This window comes from Piliocolobus tephrosceles, chromosome 8 (assembly GCF_002776525.5).
Source record: "Piliocolobus tephrosceles isolate RC106 chromosome 8, ASM277652v3, whole genome shotgun sequence".
NCBI lineage: Eukaryota > Metazoa > Chordata > Mammalia > Primates > Cercopithecidae > Piliocolobus > Piliocolobus tephrosceles.
The window spans coordinates 5,589,575-5,602,884 of record NC_045441.1 but is presented as its reverse complement, the minus strand read 5'-3'; the positions used below and the strand labels follow the sequence as shown (position 1 = coordinate 5,602,884).

The following is a 13,310-nucleotide window of genomic DNA, read 5'->3' as shown; positions in this document are numbered from 1 at the left end:
TTTTGTATTTTTAGTAGAGACAGGGTTTCACTGTGTTAGCCAGGATGGTCTCGATCTCCTGACCTCGTGATCCACCCGTCTCGGCCTCCCAAAGTGCTGGGATTACAGGCTGAGCCGCCGCACCCGGCGACATGAAGATTTTCATTCTGCTTTTCTTTTCCTTTCTGGAGCATTTACAAGACAGGAGCAAGTGCTTCTGAAACAGGCTTTTTAATTAGCTCTTTGCCTTTGAGAACCTCTCACAGCGGGTTCCATCTGCCTTCTCTGAATTTCTTGCAGTCATCTAGGCCGGTGTGAAGCTGACGCAGGTCAGGCCACCAGCCCTGTTCTCAGGACCCCTGGGGGGGACGTGGTCACTTCTACAGTCCCTGGCTGTGTGTGCCTCTTGGTCAGGATGAAGTCTGATTGTCAGTTCCACTCGTCTCTTCCTGTCCCTTCATCCACACACACGTCTGGCGGAGATGGCCCAGGACTGACTTCTGGCTTTGCTTCTCCCCAGGAGAAGGTGCCAGTTAAACCCGCAGGAGAGGGACTTGGGTGAGCACTGGCTTCTGGGGCAGGCCCCATGCTCCCCATCTTGCTGGGTGTCACCCAAGGTGGGGTGGCGAGAGCTCTGGCAGCGGCATGGCACGCCCGGGCCTGGCGTTGGCCGTGAAGTGGGAATGGCCGCAGCATCTTCTTCCTCGGGCTGTGAGAATTGGCGGGGGGGAGACAGGAAAAGTGCTTGGCCAAGGATGGCAGGGAGGGCACAGCGGCCATGATGGTGGTGGTTGTGCCATCCCACAGAACTGTGCTGTCTCTTCCCACGTTTTCAGTGACTCCTTGGGGATAAAAGCCTAATCCTTTAACCAGACCAACCTCTCAGGGTCGTCTGAGACTGTCAACTCCACCTGGGACCCGGGGGAGCACCTAGTCCACACCCACACCTGGCAGGTGCCTGCATACCCAGCTGCTCACCTGTGCACGTGCCCTGAGCGCACCTGGGTGCGGACCTGGACGGCACTGCTTAGCTGGGCAGTCCCAGGGCGCTCGGCCCCTAGTAGGTGCCACAGAGAAACCAGCACCAGGTGGCAGGGAACAGGCTGAGTCAGTGGAGGGGACCCACTGGGGTGGCCCAGGAGGCTGGGAAGGCTTCCAGGAGAAGCCCCGCCTGCCCCTCATCCTCACTGCCTGACCCTTGTCCAAGTGCAGACCCCAGGGCCAGGGATGCTGACTGGCCAGTTCCAGGTGTTCCTGAGAACCAGATCTTAAGTCAGCTCCTCGGGACGCAGTCACGCTTTGGCCTTGGCGGAGACTTCCCCAAGGGCAGGAGTCCTGGAGGACGCTGCCAAGTGGCCTCTGGGTGAGAGGGGACATTTGGGGGTACATCTGAGAGAGGCTCAGAAGACAGTCCGAGGAGACTGGGCGCCAATGGGGGTCCACAAAGAGGGAGAGTCCACAAGGACAGCCAGGCCCTGTCCTGGGAGCTGAAGGACCCGGTCCCAGGGGCAGTTCAGGGCAGGGGTGGGGAGGCCGTGGCATCACGGGATGGGGCTGAGCACAGCCACCCCAGGCAGTGAGGCCCGAAGGCCTGGGAATGGCAGCAGGGAGCATCAGGGAGCCGGTAGGACACAGGGCCGAGCAGGCCAGGCCCCAAGGAGCACGTGCTTTTCTGGAAGGCAGAAGGACAGCGCCCTGTGTTCCAGGACACGCAGATAGATGCACGAGGAGGAGGAGGCCAGCTGGCAGCAAAGAGGAGAGCCAGGGCACCGAGCACCGGGAGGCAGCCCTTCCTCCCACAAGTTCTCAGACCGCCGATGCCCTCAGACCTGGGAGTAGTGCCCACACCCTGCCAGGCCTCATCTCCTCCCCTCCTCAAAGCCCCCCTTCTCCAGGGCCCAGCCCTGGTATCTCTTTCCCAGGCCTTCCAGGAGCTGTCCGCCCTCCTATCCGCCCATCAGATCCCCCTGCCCTGTATGTTCCTCTAGGTCCCAATTCTCAGCCATCTCAGTCATCTATGGCTGCATAAAACCACACCCCAGAGCCAGCACAGTGGCTCACGCCTGTATTCCCAGCACTTTGGGAGACCAAAGCAGGAGGAACACTTGAGCCCAGGAGTTACAGATCAGCCTGGGCAACCTAGCAAGACCCCTGTCCCTACCAAAACAAACAAGCAGGGCATGGTGGTATGCACCTATAGTCCTAGCAGCTACTCGGGAGGCTGAGACGCAAGGATCACTTGAGCCTGGGGGGTCAAGGCTGCAGTGAGTTATGATTGCACCAGTGGACTCTAGCCTGGGTGACAGAGCAAGACCCTGTCTCTAAAAAATAAACCACAGCTCAGCCCACTACTCACAACATCCCTGAGTTGCTATTTTTCACAAGGCTTCCCTTTGCTGAGGCTCAGCCAGGCAGCTGTGCCATATCTGAGGACCCCGGGGTGGCTGCCGTCCGCTGCCAACTGGGGTTTGACCGAGACCACAATCCCTGCCCATGGGCTCTCAGCCCTCAGCGGTCTGGCCCCAGCTTCTCTCCATCACGGCAGTGGCCTTCCAAGAGGCCAGGCATGGACACAGCCCGGGCTGCCAAGGGCCAGCCCGGAGCACCTCTCCCTCCACATGGTAGCAGCCAAAGCAAACCACAGGCCCACACGGCACCAAGCGAGAGATGAAGATAAGCCACCAACCCAGCCTGCTCCAAACACCAAGCTCTACTGCGACCCATGTGTGCAGCCACAGCCCCGCAGGGGTGAGTGGACACTTGAGCCCAGGACGTCTCAGCAGGGAGACAGCTGAGTTGAGACATTCTCAGCTCTGAGCTGAGTTCTCTTCTTGCTAAAAACTCTCCTGTCTCTGAATGTGGCGCTCGCTCTCTCTGTCTCTCTCTCTCTCTCTCTCTCCATCCTCACTTTATTTCTGGAAAGCTGTGGTAAGAAAATGAGCAGGGCCAGGCACGGCGGCTCATCCCTGTAATCCCAGCACTTTGGGAGGCCAAGGCGGGCAGAGCATGAGATCAGGAGTTTGAGACCAGCCTGGCCAACATGGTGAAACCTTTTCTCTACTAAAAATACAAAAATCAGCCGGGCGTGGTGGTGAGCGCCTGTAATGCCAGCTACTCAGGAGGCTGAGGCAGGAGAATTGCTTAAACTCGGGAGGAGGAGGTTGCAGTGAGCCGAGATCATGCCACTGCACTCCAGCCTGGGCAACAGAGCAAGACTCTGTCTTGGAAAAAAAAAAAAAAGGTGGTGGGGGAGAAAAAAGAAGCGAGCAGAGCCTAGGATGAGGCCTCTGAGGCGTGCTGCCGGCAGGGTGTCCTGGCCACCATAGGCACAGTCCTTAGTGTGACCTTTACCTTCCCAGAGCCCCAGTGAGGACTCACAGGGGTGTAAGGTCAGAAAAGGCCGGTGCTGTGGAAACCCGCTCACCCAAAGGATGGGCACTGGGGGGCCTGAGCTGAAGCCCCCCAGCCCAGGCATCCTAAGACTGGTGTCCAAGGGTCATCTCAGTCTACTCTCAGTCACTGCCCTGGGATGGCCTTAGGCCCAAGCAGGGCTTCGAAGCCGCGCCCTCAGAGGATCGGGCAGAGCCTGGAACTAAGTCCAGGAGGCTCCGTAGTGGGTAGCAAGTCATGTCTGGGGCTCCGCAGCCCGCCCAGCCTCAGAACTGGGGGGACACTGGCACATCCCACAGACAACTGACTCTTCCTTTCCGATGGGGAGGACAAGGATGAGGACTGCCAGAGCTGGAGGGGGCAGCAGGAAGCACCAGGTACTCAGTGCCCCTGCAACCCACCAGTTCTGTCACATCTGGCTCTGAGGCGTGCGCAGTCCCTCGGCCTCTTTTCCTCATTGGAGGGACTGACCATCTTGGGTTAATTCCCTGCTTGTGGCATGTTTCCCAGAGTGCCTGACTCCGGGAAAGACCGGAAGCACATTTGACTCTGTGCTGCAGTCCCCAGCCACGGTTCAGAGTCAGGGATGCTCTGGAAATGTTTGTTCAAGAAGAAATGTGAGAAATAAACATGAAGGTCTCCCTCAGGGTCGGGCATGGTGACTCACACCTGTAATCCCTGCGTTTTGGGAGGCTGAGGTAGGAAGATCTCCAAGCCCAGAAGGTGGTGGAGAACAGCCTGGGCAACGTATCGAGACCCTGTCTACACAAAAAAATTAAAAATTAGCCAGGTGTTGTGACATGCACCTGTAGTCCCTGTTACTCCAGGGGCTGAGGCAGGAGGATCACTTGAGCCGAGGAGTTTGAGGTTTCAGTGAGCCAAGATTGAGATTGCCCCATTGTACTGCAGCCTGGGGGACAGAGCAAGACCCCATGTCCAAAAACAAACAAAACTTTTGTTTTGAGACACAGTTTCAGTCTGTCACTCACACTGGAGTGCAGTGGCTCAATCTTGGCTCACTGAAACCTCTGCCTCCCCGGTTCAAGGGATTCTCCTGCCTCAGCCTCCCAAGTAGCTGGGATTACAGGCACATGCCGCCGTGCCTGGCTAATTATTTGTATTTTTAGTAGAGACGGGGTTTCACTATGTTAGCCAGGCTGATCTCAAACTCCTGGCCTCAAGTGATCCGCCTCAGTCTCCCAAAGTGTTGGGATTACAGGCGTGAGCCAGCGTGCCTGGCCAAATAATTTATTAAAAATATATTTTCTTAGCGTTGCTTTCCTAGGAAGTCTGAAAAAAAAAAAAGGGAGGGCCAGGTGCGGTGGCTCATGTCTGTAACCCCAGCACTTTGGGAGGCTGAAGCGGGACGGATCACGAGGTCAGGAGATCAAGACTATCCTGGCTAACACGGTGAAACCCCGTCTCTAGTAAAAATATATATATATAGGCCGGGCGCGGTGGCTCAAGCCTGTAATCCCAGCACTTTGGGAGGCCGAGACGGGCGGATCACGAGGTCAGGAGATCGAGACCATCCTGGCTAACACGGTGAAACCCCGTCTCTACTAAAAAAAATACAAAAAACTAGCCGGGCGAGGTGGCGGGCGCCTGTAGTCCCAGCTACTTGGGAGGCTGAGGCAGGAGAATGGCGGGAACCCGGGAGGCGGAGCTTGCAGTGAGCTGAGATCCGGCCACTGCACTCCAGCCTGGGCGACAGAGCGAGACTCCGTCTCAAAAAAAAAAAAAAAAAAAACAAATATATATATATATATTAGCCAGGCATGGTGGCGGGTGCCTGTAGTCCCAGCTACTCGGGAGGCTGAGGAAAGAGAATGGTGTGAACCTGGGAGGCGGAGCTTGCAGTGAGCCAAGATGGCGCCACTGCACTCCAGCCTGGGCAACACAGCAAGACTCCATCTCAAAAAAAAATAAAATAAAATGAAATAATTCTGGAAGGGCTAGGCACAGTGGCTCACATCTGTAATCCCACCACCCGCTTTGGGAGGCCAAGGCAGGAGGAGGATCGCTTGAGCCCAGAAGTTCAAGACCAGCCTGGGCAACATAACAAGACCCTGTCTCTCTCTCTCTCTATATATATATATATTTTTGTTTGTTTGTTTGTTTGTTTAGACAGTTTCCTTCTTGTTGCCCAGGCTGGAGTGCAATGGTGCAATCTTGGCTCACTGCAGCCTCTGCCTCCTGGGTGCAAGCGATTCTCCTGCCGCAGCCTTCCAAGTAGCTGGGATTACAGGCATGCACCACCATGCCCGCCTAATTTTATTATTTTTAGTAAAGACGGGATTTCACCGTGTTTGCCAGGCTGGTCTTGAACTCCTGATCTCGGGTGATCTGCCCACCTCGGCCTTCCAAAGTGCTGGGGTTAGAGGTGTGAGCCACCGCGTCCAGCCTGACCCCATCTCTATTCAAAAACAATTTTGGCCGGGATCGGTGGTTCACGCCTGTAATCCCATCACTCTGGGAGGCTGAGGTGGGCGGATCACGAGGTCATGAGGTCAAGACCATCCTGGCTAACACGGTGAAACCCCGTCTCTACTAAAAAAAGAAAAATACAAAAAATTAGCCGGGCGTGGTGGTGGGCACCTGTGGTCCCAGCTACTCAGGAGGCTGAGGCAGGCAAATGGCATGAACCCAGGAGGCGGAGCTTGTAGTGAGCCGAGGTCACACCACTGCACTCCAGCAGCCTGGGCGACAGAGGGAGACTTCGCCTCAAAAATAAAATAAAATATAAAATATAAAATATAATAAAATAAAATAATAAAATAAAATTTAAAAAAATAAAATAAAATATAAAATAAAATTTTGGCCGGGTGCGGTGACTCATGCCTGTAATCCCAGCACTTTGGGAGGCCGAGGTAGGGGGATCACGAGGTCAGGAGATCGGGACCATCCTGGATAACATGGTGATAACATGGATAACATCTCTACTAAAGATACAAAAAATCAGCCAGGCGCGGTGGTGCGCTCCTGTAGTCCCAGCTACTGAGGAGGTTGAGGCAGGAGAATCGTTTGAACCGGGGAGGCGGAAGTTGCAGTGAGCCGAGATCGCACCACTGCACTGCCTGGGCGACAGAGTGAGACTCCTTCCCAAAAAAAAAAAAAAAAATGTCCAGAGGGGTGTAAAAAACCATTAACACAGTTACCTCCAAAGGAAAGAGGGCTGGAGCCGGGGCAGCTGTGGATTTTTGTTTTTATCTGTGGGTACCCTTTGATTTTATACCCTATTTATTAGCTTAGTTTCTTCAAATAACAATAATATTAGTAAAGCCTTTTAGAGCACTTGCCTGGTGCCTGGCACTAGCTGGGGGTCCCTGGAAGGTGGGTTTCCCCCTTGCTCACCTCCTCCCCTCCTGAGGGTCAGACCTGGGTCCTGGGATGAGGAGGGGAGCACGGTAAAGGCTTTTTTTTTTTTTTTTTTTTTTTGTGCAGTGGCCGGATCTCAGCTCACTGCAAGCTCTGCCTCCTGGGTTTACGCCATTCTCCTGCCTCAGCCTCCCGAGTAGCTGGGACTACAGGCGCCCGCCACCTCGCCCGGCTAGTTTTTTGTATTTTTTAGTAGAGACGGGGTTTCACCGTGTTAGCCAGGATGTTCTTGATCTCCTGACCTCGTGATCCGCCCGTCTTGGCCTCCCAAAGTGCTGGGATTACAGGCTTGAGCCACCGCGCCCGGCTGGTAAAGGCTTTTGTGTTAATTATTTGCACATCACAGAGGCCCCTCCCCCCAGTTTAAGCTACAGCCCTGTTAAGGCGTTTGGGTTTTATGCCAAATGCTCGCCCCGCCCCACCCCTCCAGGCCTCTCTGTCTGGGAGACCCCATCTGTTCCCTTCTCCCTCTGCTGCCCTCAAGGGTCTCAGAGCCCCTCCCCCATCCAGACAACCTTGAGTGCCCACAGCCCACTCAGGGAGGTCAGGCAACCAGCCACTCATTGCTCAAGAGTCTCCAGGGAATACAAAAAACTAGCCGGGCGAGGTGGCGGGCGCTGCCGGGCCCCCTTTCCATCTTCACGCACCTGAAGAGCCCCAAAAGCCATCGTTTGAAAGAAAAGTGTAAGACTTTTTATTTTATTTTATTTGTTTATTTTTCAGAGAGCATCTCGCTCTGCGCGGCCCAGGCTGGAGTGCAGCGGTGGAATCACAGCTCACTGCAGCCTCAACCTTCCAGGCTCAAGCCATCCTCCCACCTCAACCTCCTGGGCAGCTGGGACTACAGACACGCACCACCATGCCTGACTAATTTTTGTAGTTTTTACAGAGCCAGGAGTCTCACCATGTTGCCCAGACTGGTCTCAAACTCCTGAGCTCAAACAATTCTCCTACCTCAGCCTCCCAAAGTGCTGGCATTCCAAGCATCAAGTATTTGACTTTTTAAAAAAGGTGAGGTCAGGGCCGGGCACGGTGGCTCACGCCTGTAATCCCAGCACTTTGGGAGGCCAATATGGTGACGCCCCATCTCTACTAAAAAACACAAAAATTAGCTGGGCGTGGTGGCGGGCGCCTGTAGTCCCAGCTACTCAGGAGGCTGAGGCAGGAGAATTGCTTGAACCTGGGAGGTGGAGATTGCAGTGAGCTGAGATCGCGCCACAGCACCGTCTCAGAAAAAAAAAAAGCGACAGAGTGAGACTCCGTCTCAAAAAACCAAAACAGAGTGAGGTCAGTGCCCATCCCCGTGACACTGGGAGAGGCCACTGTGGCCCTGGAGGAAATGGGCCCAGCTGGGTTTGGGGCTTCCTGTCCCCTCCCCCACCCTCGATAATGAATTGGAAGAGGCTGAGCTGGGGCAGGAGGTCCGCAGGGGGTGTCCCATGGAGACACGCTGGGAAGCTCAGAGGCCTCGCCCACCAGAGGGACTTGCCCGAGTCCTCCTGGGGCTGCTGACAGCTCCACAGCCCCCAGCAGGACTCAGGGTCCCTCCCAATGAGGGCTCCTAAGTGAGGAGGTCACAGCAGACAGCAGTGGGGGCACCCAGGGCTGGGGTCCTAAGACACAGAGCACATCCCCACTGTCCCCCAGACCCAGACCGCCCACATGCCTGGCCTGGGCAATGTAGCTCAGTCTCTTCTTTCTTTCTTTTTCTTTTTTTTTTTTTTTTTTGAGACAGAGTCTCGCTCTGTAGCCCGGGCTGGAGTGCAGTGGCCGGATCTCAGCTCACTGCAAGCTCCGCCTCCCGGGTTCACGCCATTCTCCTGCCTCAGCCTCCCAAGTAGCTGGGACTATAGGCGCCCGCCACCTCGCCCGGCTAGTTTTTTTGTATTTTTTAGTAGAGACGGGGTTTCACCGTGTTAACCAGGATGGTCTCCACCTCCTGACCTCGTGATCCGCCCGTCTCGGCCTCCCAAAGTGCTGGGATTACAGGCTTGAGCCACCGCGCCCGGCCTCAGTCTCTTCTTTCTTTTTTCTTTTCTTTTCTTTTGGAGACAGAGTCTCACTCTGTGGCCCAGGCTGGAGTGCAGTGGTGTAATCTCGGCTCATGCAACCTCCGCCTCCTGGGTTCAAGCGATTCTCCTGCCCCAGCCTCCCAAGTAGCTGAGATTACAGGCACCTGCCGCCACGCCTGGCTAATTTTTGTATTTTTAGTAGATTACAGGTGTGAACTACTGTACCCGGCCTCTTTTCCCTTTTTTTTTTTTCTTTAACCGGGTCTTGCTTTGTCACCCAGGCTGGAGTGCAGTGAATGGTACCATCATAGCTCACTGCAGCCTCAGCCTCCTGGGCTCAAGCAGTCCTCCCTCCTGGACTTCCTGAGTAGCTGGAACTATAGGCGTTAGCCACTGCGCCCAGCCCAGTCTCTCCTTTCTTTGCTCTAACAAGTTTAATTGAATGTTTTCCCTTAAGTTGTGATCTTTGGTGATCACAGTGAACCCCAACAAGGATCTCGGAGCCCTGGCTGCACTTGCCTTGACTCACTGGGGACTCTCAAGCCTCAGTGTCCCCTTCTGAGCAATGGGAGTTGGGACTCTTTCACCCCCAACCCCATGGCAGGCTTAGTGGAGGAGCCACCTCGGGGTGTGGGGTCCCTGGTGGCCCCCGACCCAGCTAGGAGAACTGCCAGGAATAGGGGTGCATGGGACAGAGGCTGGTACCCTGAGTGCTGAATCCCTATAGGCTGGAGACAGATTCCTGGGAGCTGGTCGGCCTGCATCTGAGAGTGTCTGTGTGCACGCCTACATGCACGTGTACCTGCCTGTGCATGGGGCTTTTGCACAGGTTCATATGTGTGTGCGCACACGCCTGCGTGCGTGCAAGTTCACAAGTGTGTGAGTGCGTGTGATGGGCCGTGCCCTTGTGAGTGAACAATCGCTGAGACAGCGAAGGTGACTCAGGCAGGAGCGGAAACTGCACCTACTGCCCTGGCTCCCTGCCCCAGGGAGCTCCAGAACCTGTCCTGACAGGAGGGATCTGAAGGTGTGAATAAGTCAGGAGATGGGGAGCCCGGGTGCCCCAGAGTCTGCCGGTCCCCGCGGTGCCCGCAAATCCGGAAGATGCTCGTGGCCTCCACGCGGGTCTGGAGAACCATGACCTGGCTCCCTCGACCCACATCTCACCTGGGACCCCAGAGATGCCCCCAGCCCCTGGCCTGGCTTCCCCCCAGAGGGCAGGGCCTGGGCGGGTCCCTCACCCCGTTATTCCCGTCTCTTTCAGCTGGGCAGCTCCTACCGACTCCTCCCTAGAGATCTCGTGAATGGCCCTTCCAGCCTCCCCCATCGCACTATGCTGTTCATTCGTGGCAACCTTGGAAATCTCGGCCATGTGGTAGGCGCCAAATTTTGCAGAATGAATGGAATTCGGAATCAGCCGAGCCGAGGCTCCGGGGACCTTAGGGTCATTCTAGGTTAGTTCCGTGGGCAGAAATGAGCCGGACTCCCCCTCTCCCCCTCCCTCCTCCCCAGGTCTCAAAGAGTTTGGTTCCGGAGGATTAATCTGTCCCTTCCCCGTCATCGAGATTTTTCTGGCTCCCAGCCTGGCTTTCATGGGGGAGGGGAGGGGGTGGCACCCGGAACCTCGCTGAGGGGACCCCGACTTCCCTCTGCGGCAGCCACCTGTCCTTGCCAATCTCAAGACTGCCGCCCCCCCCCCCCCCCCCCCACCACCAGGGACCACCTATCATAGCGCAGCCCTCCCAGTTGCGTCATCAGCAGCCAATCAGCGCTTCCTCTGCTGCCGGTGGTCCGGGGAGCAGAGGAACAGGGGGGTCCGGCCTGCAGCACCCTGGCTGCCCCTGGAACGCCCCGCGTGTCCCAAATTCCGTCGCCATCACCGCCTTCCCAGCGAACGACTGGGCGCCCGGTCCCACCGCTCCAGGCTGCGCCTTGCTGCTGCTCCCCTATCTTCGCGCAGCTGCTACCCCTAAGGGCACCTGAGAGTGAATGAGGCTGCACGTGGTCCACAAGCCCCTGCCCAGCCCCTGAAGCCTAGGATGCAAAGGGAGACTCAGAACCTAGGTGGCCCCTGACTGTGGCCTTGGGAAGTCTGGAAACAGTCCTCAGCCTCTGATCTGCCAGATATCCCCAGGGCTGCTGGTTCCAAGGTAGGCACTGGCCCAGGCCCAGGGTCGGCCCCGGCCCATCTTACCACGCTCATCCCCCAAGGGGCCCAGGCAGCATCTCCCAGCCCCAGGGGCACCCCAGCCTGCTGTGTCTGGGGACGTGGAAGGCCCAGATCCTTGCAGTGTGGGGCGGAGCTGCCCCTACCACCACGTCCCCTAGTCGAGGGGCACATGTCAACTAGAGAATAACGCGGGGTCTCCTGGTTTGAGTATTCCTTGGGCTTCACCTTCTAAACACTCAGTGTGCAGCCCCCAGACACCCCCGAGGCCCCCCTGCATGGTGGACGTGGCCTACGAGGAGCCACAGCCACTTCTCGGCACAGAACTGCTCCTAGTGGCTCTGGGGGTCCCACGGGCCACAGTCCACCGCCTCCCAGCGCCCCATCCCCTGCTTTTTTAAGGAGGTGTGCTGGGCCCACAACCTCCGGAGCACCCACTGTGGCCACGGCCTCCCTCCAATCGCACCCTCCCAGCACTGAGCTGGGGAGCCAGGGCGCCTACCTGTCCCGCCAGCCCTCCCACCCACCTCAGCCCCAAGACACACACAGGCCGGCCTGGGGCTGCAGACTGAGTTATTTTATTTCGCTATTTCCAGTTTGAAGCTACTATCATGGGCGTTTAGAGTTATACAAATGACACTTACAAAAAATAAAAGACCAAGACACCCAGAGTGAGATGCATGTCGGGAGGGGGGAGGCTGGCAGCAGGGGTCCCCGGCGGCTCACCCCAGGGCTCCCCGAGGGGGCGACACCTGGCTTCATCCACCCAGGAGGCCCAGGGAGCACCTATCACAGCGGGGGCTCTGGCCCAGGCGTCCACAGCCCATGCCTGAGGCTGGGGCTGGACAGGAAGGACGGAAAGAGGGTGCTGAGATGCACCCCCTGGGGAGGGTGCTGAGACCCCCCCCAGATCACTCACTACTATAGCCAGGCCTGCCTGGGACGCCTCCAGCAATAATATTTCATTTAAAAAAATACTGATTTGGTCATTTTCTGCTTCCAGTCAGGCTAGGGTGAAAGGAAAAAGAGGGGAGGAAGACGGCCCCCACACCCCTACCCTCCCCCTCCACCACCCTGGCAGAACGTGCAGCGGGCAGACCCTGTGGCCGTCACGCCCTGCCACTCCGGGGCAGGGAGCCAGGCTGAGCCTCTGCCACGTGGGAGAGGGGCTGTTTCCAGCCACCACCCAAAAAAACACCAAGGGTCAGTCCTAGCCCACCCGACGGCTTCCCTTCCCAAGCAGGGGTTTCACGACAGTGCATCAGGGAGAGCCACTGACAGGCTTGGGACACGTGCCCAGCTCCTAGGGGGTTGGGAGGAGGTGGCCGGGGAGGGGAAGGAGATTCCAGTTAAACTACACGCCCAGGGCTCCCAGCTCCCAACCACCCTTTAGCCGCTTCCAGAGAAATAAGGCTCAGAGCTGTCTGAGGTCAGAAGAAAGAGGTGCCAGACGCCCTGTGGCAGACAAGAGGGCAGGGGCATCTGAAATGCCTCCCAGGGCCAGGCCGCAGCCGCTGACCCGAGGGGAGTAGGGAACCCGGGCGGAGGGGAGAGTGGGGAGTCATAGGGGTGACAGGTGGGGGCACCGTTTTCTCTGGGGTTTCCAGTTTGAAAGGCAAGGGGGTTTGCCTCCCGCCCCGGAGCCCACCTGGAGGAGAAGGGGTTAGCAGGGAGGGTTGGGAGAAGCCGCCTCATGGGCAGGGGTGGGGAAGGGCGGGCAGGCCCTAGTACTCCCAGAGCGAGGCGGGGTCCACGGTCTCTGCCGAGGCCTTCAGGACCCCTGCGTGGTCGCCCTTCAGGTAGCGCCCGCCCACCTTGATGGCCACCTTGTTGTAGTCGCAGAACTCGAAGAAGAAGTCCACAGGAGCGTCGCCGCTGCTGGTGACCGCGGAGTCACTACCCACCGTCCAGTATTTGCCTGTGGAGTCTGGGGAGGGGTCTCTATCAAGCTGTGCCCAAAGCCCGGCTCCCCACCCCCACCCCGGACAGCGGAGGATGGGCACGGGTGTTCCCAAGGGTGACGCCCCACCCTGCAGCCCCAGCTCCGGAATGAGCCAGGGTCCCTATGGCCCCCATGTCCTCCTGCCTGTGATGGACACATGAATGAGGGTCCTAAAACGTGTTGTGCCTGGCCACGGTGGCTCACGACTGTAATCCCAGCACTTTGGGAGGCTGAGGCGGGCGGATCACTTGAGGTCAGGAGTTTGAGACCAGCCTAGCCAACATGGTGAAACTCCGTCTCTACTAAAAATACAAAAATTAGCCGGGTGAGGTGGCGGGCGCCTGTAGTCCCAGCTACTCGGGAGGCTGAGGCAGGAGAATGGCGTAAACCCGGGAGGCGGAGCTTGCAGTGAGCTGAGATCCGGCCACTGCACTCCAGCCTG

The 13,310-nt window shown here is 57.4% G+C and overlaps 1 protein-coding gene across 1 annotated transcript in view; it reads right to left on the bottom strand.

The window, feature by feature from the left end:
- Window positions 1-11,482: 11,482 nt before the first annotated feature.
- FSCN1 (fascin actin-bundling protein 1) overlaps window positions 11,483-13,310 on the bottom strand; it is a 3,698-nt gene continuing 1,870 nt past the window's right edge. Inside the window, exon 4 of the mRNA XM_023197873.2 lies at window positions 11,483-12,853. Within this exon, the coding sequence (XP_023053641.1) occupies window positions 12,651-12,853 (203 nt within the window). The 3' untranslated portion in view covers window positions 11,483-12,650. The remainder of the gene's footprint in view (window positions 12,854-13,310) is intronic.